Below are 12,397 nucleotides of genomic sequence, written 5' to 3'. Positions count from 1 at the left end.
TGTGACTTGATTCTGCAAAGGAACAGTGAGGATGAATAAGAAAATAGTGTGATGGAGTAATATATCTGTCCCTTTTTTCTATTGTCTGATCTGGATGTGAACCTTGCAAAAGGTTGACAGTCAGATAGGGCAAGACTGCAGTGAGTTTCGAGAAGTCAAGTGTCCTCAAAGCTGAGACTGAATGTTGCATTAGGCATCATGGACGAGTCTGCAATGCAGTTGCCCAGACCCCAAAATAAATAATTCAACATGGAATTGAAATAAAACATCAGCTAAAATGTGACTGAATTAATTAAAAAAAGACTGTCAGTAGCAATTAAGCAGTTGTTTAAGGCAAAAAAAGGTGTTTTTCATTTGATCTGTGAAAAGGTTTGAACAAAGGGGTTGTTCCACCATTGATCAGAGCTTGTAGTTTAATGCAGTGTTCCTTTTGAAGATGCCTACACTAAACCAATATCATAAGACACTTACAATCCACAATACTAAATTGATTGTTTCCCACACACATTATAGATCATATACATTCATTATGCATCACACCAGTAAACAGGCTATGTTTTACTCAGATGTTAAGCACTGGAGATAAAGCCAAGTAACCTGTTTTGAACATGATCTTAGTAATTCTCACAAGGCCCACTTCAAGTGATCTTCACTTTCAGTCTGAAAAATTGAATTTATACAATTAGCAAACATAATTAACTATCAATAGCTCCTTACATGAAAGGTCCTTAAAACAAAAAAAACTAAAAGGAAAAGTTGTGTTTGGTAGAAACTGACCTTCTGGCAAGAAGTGAGCATTAAAGTGAATGGAAATGGTGCTCTTTGACCCCTGGGTTAAATCCAGGTCCAACTGACAGTTTGCAAGTGAATCTCTTTCTATTGAGAAAGTATTGTAAGGAACAGTCTGCCAAGTTTCTGGAATGTGCAAGGCAGACATAATTCAACATTAGTTGTCCACGGGGAATGGGAGGAAAAGGGAAAGTTATTGAGGGATACTACAAGGCTTCTTTTCGAGATTTATGTTCAGATATATCAGCCTACACTTTCCAATTAATCTTATTTTATTACCAGCAGTAACCCATGGGTACTTCAAGCTTTAATAGTATAGTGAAAGCTTCAGTGATCAAAATTCAGATTTACAAAAATACCATACAGAAGAATAACTTGGTTGTCTTACACTACTTTTTCTACTTCTTAACAAAGGTAGCAGCACATTTATTACAAATGAGTTAACATTGCTATTAAAATGATGGCAAAAGGAATTTACTGCAAGTGCATTAAGTTTTCTTGTCCTGATTTTCCTTTGGTGTAATTTCAGGGTTAACATTATACTCAGTGTTCGCTGTGTTATTCCTGAGACTAGCACTGATGATGCTGCTTCGGACACAGTGTTTTATCTTGCTTCATTTGTGTCTGTTACTTTGATGGAGACAGATCTTCCTTTTCCCATCCCTCCCTTTTCCCAAAGGAAAGATATTCCACCTGGCAATAGCCTGACAATTCAAACTGCAAATGCCTTTCAATGAAGGAGTAAAGGAATAATAATTCTTTTTTGCAGTCCTGATGTTTTGCATGGTGTCTGCTGCTTGCTTGTGATGCATGGTCAGTGTCAGGTTCAACAAACTAACCACTAACCAGCTTGTTTGTAATACCCTCAGGCGACCTCAGATTCCCAATTTAACAGGAATTGGGGATGCTTTTTTTTCTTTGATAGAGGAGCAGAAACATAAATATTGATTTCCTTTGGGAAATCTTTTCTTTTTGATTCTTGCTCCCAACCCAGTTTACAATTGGGAGGGCAGATTTCTGCAATTCAATGTCAGGACTTAAAAGTAACATGTCCACTTTGTGAACTCAAAAATTGGTGAAAAAGGAAGCCAAGTACAATAAACATTTGGAGATTTGGTGGTAAAGCTGACAGAACAGAGACCTCCATTACTTTAAATATCTTCCGCACCTGATATTGCAGGGACTGAGTATTTTCAGAGCTGCAACTTTGACCTGTGCAGCTGTTGCTAACCTGTGTTTACCATTACCAACTGGCTTTTGCTTTTACAGCCTAGATCAATTACTCAATCCCTTTACACCTCTTTGACAAGTTCTGCCCTGCCTCCCTCCCCAGCTACACTGCTAGTCAATCATGATAACCCTCCACAAACAGCTCGAGGAGAATTACTTTTCTTTGTCTCTGTTCTACTTTTTGAGGACACAGTCTAAGCCAAATGCTGTTGCAATTTCTTTGCTTAGTGGTATCTTTCTCCCTCCACACAAATACACATTGTCAAATCTGTGCGCAGTTTGTGAAGCTGCTTCAACAACTCCATGAATACTTCTCTCCAACTGCTAGATGTTGACATAAAATCAGTGAAATACTTTGTAACCTTCCTAATACGTTATATTCCACAAGAAATGAATGAAGGGCTGCGGAAGGTTGGTGATGAATGTTTACTGTCCTAGGGAAAGCTGCCAAGGTATGGGGGAGAGCTCCTAAATCTTGCTTCTCCTGGACAAAGATATTTATGCATGTGGTGCACTGCAGGGACAGTCCAGGGATTTACACTGGGGCAGGAACTTTTGACCCTGGGATTGACACAGAGCCAGGTGTAGTTTAACTGATGTCAAGCTGTGCAAAATAAATCAAATGGTAATGTTTGTCCTTTCCCCAACCCCTGCCCACCTTCCTCCATTATCTGCTATCAGTAGGAATCTTTCTGAGCCTCCAGCTCTTTGCAGTTGTGGGTGTCTTGTTACTTACAGAATAATGCTGGTAATATGCCTGCCATCCAAAGTAAACTGCATGTAAATGTCTGTCTGAGTAATTTTTATAAGCCAAGCACATGGAAGCATTTGCAATGAAATTTCTTCATCAGTTATTATTTAAAAAGAACATTTTTGATCAGCACCTCTACCAATTTGATTTATTTTCACAGTATTTTATGTGAAATTTTCCTTCTCATTTTCGGTGGAAGAGCAGAAACTTTATTTATACCCCGCCTATTTTCTTTACAGGTTCAGGTGTCTCCAGTTACCATGGTAACCTTCATTCGACAAGTTAGTTTCCCCTGACATTAGTTTACATCTTCTTTCTTCTGAACTACTTCTCTCAGGCTTCTGGCTGTTTGTTGTGTAGTTCACCTGCTGCAGTTTTCATTCTAACTCAATGTAAATGGCATTTCGTACATTGCAGGGAGATAAGTTTGAAGTGGCAGTGCTGTCATTACTCAAAGCAGCAGTTAACGCCAGGGCTAACCTTCCATCTTTTCTACAAAGCTAACCTTGCCAACCCGCAGCCCAGACTTATTCCTTCTCACTGTAGGAAAGTGTACCTTAGTGTACTTTCAAAGCATGATCGGTGACTGTTAATTGCCTTGAGAGTTCTTCACTTCTGAGCATGTCTTGCTTTGAGTAATCAAACTGCCTGCTTTGTTTCCTCTCTCCACATCAGACATGGTTACTAGTTTACACATCAAGCTCTTCTAACAGTTGCTTTTCAGACTTGTGTTGCCGTGTCATTGAGCAGTGTTTTTATAACACACGTTTTATTCTTGTCCAATTTGTCAGGCATGGCCAATCATCCACCAATCCCAATCTCCGAGCTTGCTGATCACATTGAACGGTTGAAAGCCAATGACAACTTGAAGTTCTCACAAGAGTATGAGGTGAATCACTTTCTGTTGTTACCTTGGACAGCTCTCTTGTTTGTATTAACACGGCACAGAGTGGAGTGAGTTGTTTTAATTATTTTGTTAATCCTTTATTTCTCTCGTAATTACCTTGTGACAGTGAAGGAGGTTATTTAACCCAACTCTGGTAAGGACACATCTGGAGTATTGCGTTCAGTTCTGGTCACCTTATTACAGGAAGGATGTGGAGGCTTTGGAGGGGGTGCAAAATTGATATACCAGGATGCTGCCTGGATTAGAGGGCATATGATATGAGGAGAGGTTGGACAAACTTGGGATTTTTCTCTCGAGCAGCAGAGGCTGAAAAAAGGCCTAATAGAAGTTTGTAAGATTATGAGAGGCATAGATAGAGTAGATAGAAAGTATCTTTCTTCCAGGGTCAAAATGTCTAATACCAGAGGGCATGCATTTAAGCTAAGAGGGGGATAAATTCAAAGGAGATGTGTGGGGCAAATTTTTTTACACTGTGTGTGGTGGGTGCCAGGAATGGTAGTGGAGGCAAAAACGATAGAGACGTTTAGATAGGCACCTGAATGTACAGAGAATGGAGGAATATGGGCATTGTTTAGGCAGAAGGGATTTGTTTAGTTAGATGTTTAATTGCTAGTTTAGTTAGTTCGGCACAACATCATGGGCTGAAGGGCCTGTTCCTGTGCTGTACTCTTCGATGTTCTATGTTCTAACATCAAGCCACATAAGAGCAGGTTTCAAGGAACATCTCAATGGAGGAAAGGGAGGTAATGAGGCAGAGACACTGTGGGGAGAATTGCAGAGTTCAGTGCCATGGATGGCTGGCGTTGTCACCACAAGTGAGCGGTTGAAACTAGACAATTGCAAGAGGCCAGAATCAAGAGCATATAGATCTCAGAGTGCGTCAGTGCAGAAAAACGTTATACAGGTAGGCTGGGTCAACATCAAGGTGGGAGAGGCATTGCTTCACTGGGAGACCATGCAGATTTGCAGGAACAGGGACATTGGTCAATTAGAGCTCAAGTTAGGTCACACAAAACATTGTTATTGATTAAAAACAGAAATTGCTGGAAACATTCCACAGGCCAGTCAGCATCTGTGAAAAGAGAAACAGTTAACATTTCAAGTCATCAGAACTGTTTCTCTCTCCACAGATGCTGCCTGACCTGCTGAGTGTTTCTAGCATTTTCTTTTTTTATTATTTCAGATTTCTAGCATTTGCATTTGTATTTTGATTTTCATTGTTTTTAACTGGGCATTGGATAATGAGAAATTTTCCATAGTGTAATGGTGAAAACCAGAGCCATCAGAGGTACAGGTAAGAGCTTCACCAGCACATGAGCTGAGGTAGGAGCTGAGTTGTGCAGTGTGGTTGAGGTAGAATAGCTTGTCCCAGACCATTTTGAGCTCTTGTATCAAATAATTGCCCAACAATGCGGGTCAAATCTCATCTAGGGATCAAATACGATATCAAGGTTGCAACCAGTCTAGAGCAATCTCAGATGTTTTCCAGGGAGTTGGTTGGAGAGGAGGACCCATGAGATAAATTGAAAACAATGGATTTGGTCTTCCCAAAATTTGGGATGGAAATTTATGGAGCTAACAATCATTCAGGACTTGGAGAGTATGTGGAAACTGATGGGAGTAGTGAGACCACATATAATAACAAAGTCAAGGGAATGGAAGATCATTGAACTGAGCTGGAGCTTGAAATGACCGAGAACAGGGTATCCCTCGGTGCAGAGGTGGACTGAAGGAAGCGATAAAGAAATTTTGGTAAGAAAATTGTCATGATTGTTACCAGCATGGTAGCAAAGAAGGATTTTAAATAAAGAGGGAGGGATGGAACAAGGTGAGAAGTTCAGGGGAGAGAAGCCAGAGGAACAGGGAACAGAACAAGGTGTGAGTTGGTGCTAAGTAATTTGGGCAGGGCACATGGTAGAAGATGACTTCATCTGAGCAAAAGTGTCATCAGACCTCAGTCTCAAAGCCGATATGTTAATGCAGTCATTCACTTGTACTTGACATGGGCCATGATAGAAAGTGAACAGGCGTTCTAGAGGAAGAAGGGTAGGAACTGCTAGACCAGCATTAGGGTAATCTCTGTCAACATTGGGAAGGAAGAATTGAATGATGGTACGAGGAAGATTAGACCCTGACAGGCAGCCATAGGGGGTATGTCAATAAGTGTACAAAATGGAACAGCTGCTTCTGAGGAAGTTGCAAACAAATGCCTTGAAGGGCCAAAAGAGATGCAGAGAAAATTGTAGTAAAAACAGAAGAAGGTGGAAATACTCAGCGTGTCAAATAATAGTGATGGAGAGAAATAGAATTAGTGCTTCAAGTTAATGCCCTTTCATAAGAATCTGGTCAGGTTCTGAGAGGGCAACCAACACCTGCACTGAACTTCAAATCCTCAAAAACACTCGAGGTCCGCAAAGTCAAAGTCGAGTTTATTGTCATGTGCACAAGTACATGTATGCACAGGTGCATGAAAAACTTACTTGCAGCAGCATCACAGGCACATAGCATCATATAAGCAGCATTCACAAGAAAAAAATATAAACTATACACAATTTTTACAGGAAAGAACACAATTAGAACAAAAAAATTACAATGTCCATTTTAGTGCAAAATGATCAAAGGACTTTATCTGTTTTTGTTTGTTCCAAAGAACTCAATTAGAACAAAAAATCAAAGTCCTTTGATCACTTTGTTGCACAAAGAGCACTTGTAAACCAAGGATTGACCAAAATTATTCACACTGTTTCCCTCCTTTGCTGACCTGACCTGCTGAGTATCTCCAGCATTTTGTTTCAGATCTCCATCATTTGCAGTGCTTTGCTATTGGATTACAGAGGAGGGTGAATTTGTTCACGGGATGAAGGAAGCAGATGAAGAAGGTCAGGATTCCTGTAGGGATACAGGAGTGCAGAGTACCTGAGAAGGATGGAATGAAAGGAGACTTGATGACAGTGAAGTGAGTTCCATAAAATTAAAGAGAAAAGAAGGGGGAGAAAAGGAAGATTAAGCATAGAAATATATGTGTGCTTCTGGGATGGCAGCCAAAGTAAGCTCTGAATCTTAAATTCACAGCATGCTAGAGGTGTGCAGTGAACATCTGTAAAGCCAGCAGGTTAACAGATGTTGGCCCAACTGCTGTGCATATACAGCATTTGAAGTATTTTCTGGTTTTAATTTTCCTTCAAAAATCCATCTTTTCCATTTATTTGAAATTCAAACCCATTCATCTTCAGGTTCAAAAGCACCATCGATGTAGCTGGGAAATGCAAGTTTAAAATGGGCAACACAGGAAGCCCTGAGCAGTACAGCCAGTGTTCTGAAGGATTGCCATTGTTATCCAGGGACATCAGAGGTACTGGATAGAAAGTGTCACTGAAAGGAGGGAGAAATATTATCCATGATTATGTGGAAGACGAAAATCAAAATCAGATTTATTATCACTGACCTAGATGATGTAAAATTTGTTGTTTTGTGGCAGCAGTACAGTGCAAAGGCATAGAATTACTATAAATTACCAAAAATAAATAAATAGTGCAAAAAAAGGAATAACAAGGTAGTGTTCATGGGTTCATGGACAGTTCAGAAATCAGATGGCAGAGGGGAAGAAGCTGTTTCTGAATCATTGAGTGTGAGCCTTCAGGCCCCTGTACCTCCTCCCTGATGGTAGTAACAAGAAGACCACGTGTCCCAAGTGGTGAGGGTCCTTCGTGACAGATGCCGCTTTCTTGAGGCACCACCTCTTGAAGATGTCCTCGATAGTGGGGAGGGTTATATAGAACATTATAGCACAGTACAGGCCCTTCAGCCCATGATGTTGTGCTGACACTTTATCCTGCTCAAAGATCCATCTAACCCTTCCCTCCCACATAGCCCTCCATTTTTCTATCATTTGTGGCTACCTAAGAGTCTCTTCAATGTTCCTAATGTATCGGCCTCCACCACCTCTGCCGGCAGTGCGTTCCACACACCTACCACTCTCTGTGAAAAACTTGCTTCTGACATCCCCCCAAAACCTTCCTCCGATCACCTTAAAATTATGCTCCCCCATGTGAACCATTTTCGCCCCAAGAAAATGTATCTGACTGTCCACTTGATCTATGCCTCTTATCATCTTGTACACCTCTATCAGGTCATCTCTCTTCCTCCTTGGATCCAAGGAGAAAAGCCCTAGCTCGCTTAACCTATAAGACATGCTCTCCAATCCAGGCAGCATCCTGGTAAATCTCCTCTGCACTATCTCTAAAGCTTCCACATCCTTCCTGAAATGAGGTGACCGGAACTGAACACAATACTCCAAGTGTAGTCTGACCAGAGTTTTATAGAGCTCTTGTGCCTGGAATGGAGTTGGCTGAGCCTCCAACCCTCTGTAGCCTCTTGTGTGCATTGGAGACCCCATACCAGGCTGTGATGTAACCAATTAAAATGCTCTCCACTGTACATCTATAGAAATTTGTTGGAGTCTTTGGTGACATACCGAATCTCCTCAAGTTCCTAAAGAAGTAGAGCTGCTGGCTAGAAGTAATTAAACGGTAAACATTACTGAATCCCATGGTACTGTTCCCTCTTTTATGGCCTTATTAACTTAAAAGCTAATTCCAGCAATCTGTATTCCTGTACCTCAAGATTCCACAATTTATCTACCCCTTTAGATCATTTCCAAGATTTCTCTGACAAATATTTATCTCCTCCACTTATTATATTTTCGTTGACATTAACCACTTATCCAGAAATACAACCTGCTTCTGAAATTCCTTGCTTTCTTTTTGTAATGGTTTGACCAACTTTTGCTGAATTGGACTGAAAAAATGACAACACAACCAAACAAAAATCCCAGCACAATACCTTTCATCCTTATTCTCCATTGTCTCATAATCAGCTTGCAATTCTTCCTGCTCTTCCACATGTAATGACAAAATCAGATTCAGATTTGTTATCATTGACGAACATAACATGACATTTATTGCGGCAGCAGTACAGTGCAAGGACATACAATTCCATAAGTTACATATTGGAAAGGATATGCAGGGTTTGGGGAGGGTGCAGAAGAGATTTACCAGGATGCTGCCTGGATTAGAGGGCACATGCTATGAGGAGAGGTTGGACAAACTGGAGCAGCACAGCCTGAGGGAAGACCTGATAGAAGTTTATATAATTATGAGAGGCATAGATGGACAGCCGATATCTTGTTCCCGAATTGAAATGTCTAATACCAGAGGGCATGCGTTTAAGGTGAGAGGGAGTAAGTTCAAAGGAGGTGTGCGGGGCAAGTTTTTTTACACAGAGTATGGTGGGTGCCTGGAATGTAGTGCCAGGGGTGGTAGTGGAGGCATTTAAGAGGCTCTTAGATAGGCACATGAATATGCAGACATTGGAGGGATATGAACCTTGTGTAGGCAGAAGGGACTAGTCCAGTTATGGATTAATTATTAATTTAATTAGTTCGGCACAAGATCATGGGCTGAAGGGCCTGTTCCTGTGCTGTACTGTTCCATGTTTGATGAGGGTCCTGCAGACTCTCTCACGGGTGGGGAGGAGATGGTGATGGGATAGGTGAGTGGGCAGTTTGGGAACTGGTGTGCTCCTTCCACCATTTACACCAGGATTGTGTGTGCCTCCAACACATGGACTCAGGGTTCTCAGTGCGATCGTGAATGCTCCTACTCCATTTTAAGCATTCATGGACCAAGGATTCTCATGTGTCTCACTTTACCTACCTGCTGATCCCTTGTAGTGACAAAGCTTGAAATAAAGTGCGTGTTTCACAAGTCTCATGTTGGCCATGTGGACAATGCAGCGTACAGAGTGTGATTAGAATCTTGATGTGGCCTTGGAGTGGATGCTAACGTTGATACCTCCATCTTGCCAATGGTTTTGGAGGGTTTTGTGGAGATACCTGTTGGTGGTATATCTCCATTGCATCAGGCCGCTTGGTAATCCATGCTTCTGAAGCAAACAGAAGTGTAAGGATCACTAGTGTCCAGTACATCATAAGCTTTATGCTGGACTTGAGGTCTTGATCTTCAAATGTCTTGGATTCACAGAGAAATACAGCACAGAAACAGGTCCTTTGGCCCATCAAGTCCACATTGACCATCAACCACCCATTTACACCAATCCTACATTCTCATCAACTCCCCCCAGATTCCACCACTCACTTATAGACTTCTTTACATAGAGGGTGGTCTGTATGTGGAATGAGCTGCCAGAGGAAGGAGTTGAGGCAGGTACAATAACAACTTTAAAAAAAACAAATGGACAGGTACATGGATAGGAAAGTTTAGAAGGTTATGGGCCAAATGCAGGCAAATGGGACGAGCATGGATGGGCATCTTGGTCATCATGGACCAGTTGGGCCGAAGGTCCTGTTTGACTCTATGACTAAGGGCAATTTATAGCTGCCAGTTAACCTACCAGCCCACACATCTTTAGGATGTGGGAGGAAACCAGAGCACCCGGAGGAAACCTGAGCACCCAAGGAAACCCATACAGTCACAAGGAGCATGTGCAAACTCCACACAGACAGTACCTGAGGTCAGGATTGCACCCGGTCTCTAGCACTATGAGATAGTGGCTCTATTAGCTGCACCAGTGTGCAGCCCAGACACAGTGTTCCTCAGACAGCCAATACACTGATGACATTGGTAAGTTTCTGATGGTTAAGGAATAAGGTGCTTTAAGTTGTGTTGAAATTGGAGATGCATGTGTTTAGTGTTAAACAGAGGATGCTGAGTGAAAACTCAGTTAATAGACTTGGCACTGAAATCAATTCGAGTTTATTGTCATATGCACAAGTACATGTATGCACAGGTGCAGTGAAAAACTTACTTGCAGCAGCATCACAGCCATGTGGCATTAGAGGCACAACATTCACAAGGAAAACATAAATTAAATATAAATTATACAAAATTACACAAGAAAGAACACAATTAGAAAAAAAAACAAAGTCCATTTTTGTGCAAAGTGGTCACCGTATTGCTATACTGAGGTAGTGATTAGGGATGTGCAGGTTGGCTCAAGAACCACCAAATAGTTGAAGGGAAGTAGCTGTTCTTGAACCTGGTGGTGTGGCACTTCAGACTTTTGTACCTCCTGCCTGATGGTAGCTGTGAGAAGATGGCATGGCCCAGATGGTGGGGAGCTTTGATGATAAATGTTGCCTTCTTGAGGCAGCACCTCCTGTAGATACTACTGATGATGGGGATGGATGTGTCTGTGATGTATTGGGCTGAGTCCACTACCTTTTGCAGCTTCTTATGTTCCTGTGCATTCTAATTACCGTACCAGACCATGATGCAACCATTCAGGATACTTTCAAAAGCACATTTGTCGAAATTTGTTAGAATGTTCAGTGGCATGCCAAACCTCTTTAACCTTCAAAGAAACCAGAGATGCTGGCATGCCTTCCTTGTGGTTGCATCTATGAGCAACCGGTGACAAAGGGAGCCTTGTGTATCACACCTTGTGCCACCAGCAACTCACTGTTGGTTTTATTGGTGTGAAATTGTGATACTGACTCCCTTTTTAAAACACTGGAGTTGGAGTTGTACTTTAATGGACATCTTTGGAAAATTATTATGGATTAGGTATGTTTAGGGTTCATCAAGGTGCTTTATTGTTTTCTTTTTTTCTCTATATAACTTTATCTGATGCAGAGGAATTTATGCTCGATTTTATTTATGGCTTTGCTTATTTTTACCTCTTGGATCTTCACACATCATAAGAGAATAAATGCACCAAGTTTTGCACAATAGCACAATGTTGTGTTTGTAAATCACACTTTAAGTGGCCTGAAAAGCTGATGGTGCCTTTGGATGCACTGACAGTCAATGTGTGTGAAATTAGGAATTAATATATTTTAGTCCCAAAATGATGAAGGGATTAAGTAGGCGTTATACATTGTGGTTTAAAAGTGCATAGTTTTGCTTGTCTATAAGTGTTAGATGAGAATATGCAGAAGCAAGTAAAGCCATTGTGTGTGTTTTTATTATAGGAAAGTTGGATTGGTGCCTATAAAATAGATTACTGTTTTCAGCAGAGAGGTCACCCTATAATGCCAGTGACCCTGAAAAATTAATAAAGAGGTTTGCCATGTTTGTGATTTACTCAGTTGTAACTCTGTACATAATGAAGACTTAGGACCTGCCATGAATTGGAACATGCATTCTGTGCCTGTTTGGTCACAAGTAAATGATTTAAAAAGCTGGTGTTGACCTTCAGTTGACTTTAGGCTGCAGCCCGATTCAATTCTGTGTAATTATTTGCAGCATTACAAGAAGGTTATTTAAGGTTGCTGTTGTCCCAAATAAATTTGCTTTAGTTTTACGAGGTCACACAAGCAATGCAAGAGAACACACAACGATCCTCTGTAGTTTTACAGTGATAGAGCACAGAGTGGTAGAAATTTCGCCTTGGTTATTTGTGCTAAATGCACATACGTGGACTTTGTTCACTGCTTCCAAAATTTCAGTACATTGGTGCCAAAGGAGTCCTCCATTGGTAGTGGAGTGCAAGACACAACCACTACTGTATATGGATGCAACCAAGCAGGAATGTCTGCCCCTTCCAAAAGTATAGGTGGTCTTTACTTATTTCTGGTGTTGTGTGGTATTAGGAGCCTATATTTTCCTTAACCAATGGAATTAAACATTGTAAATTGATTTACTACTGTCACATGTGTCGATGTACAGTGAAAAACATTGTTTTGCATGCCATTTATACAG

At 41.1% G+C, this 12,397-nt stretch overlaps 1 protein-coding gene across 1 annotated transcript in view; it reads left to right on the top strand.

Annotated features, from left to right (window-relative positions):
• LOC127572951 (receptor-type tyrosine-protein phosphatase delta-like) overlaps positions 1-12,397 on the top strand; it is a 511,608-nt gene that overhangs the window by 429,307 nt on the left and 69,904 nt on the right. Inside the window, 2 exon segments of the mRNA XM_052020675.1 lie at positions 3,010-3,051; positions 3,562-3,659. Coding sequence (XP_051876635.1) covers positions 3,010-3,051; positions 3,562-3,659 — 140 coding nt within the window.

The sequence above is a fragment of the Pristis pectinata genome, chromosome 7 (genome assembly GCF_009764475.1).
Source record: "Pristis pectinata isolate sPriPec2 chromosome 7, sPriPec2.1.pri, whole genome shotgun sequence".
NCBI classification, from domain to species: Eukaryota; Metazoa; Chordata; class Chondrichthyes; order Rhinopristiformes; family Pristidae; genus Pristis; species Pristis pectinata.
The sequence above is the reverse complement of the archived record's forward strand: the minus strand, read 5'-3'. Positions and strand labels throughout refer to the sequence as shown.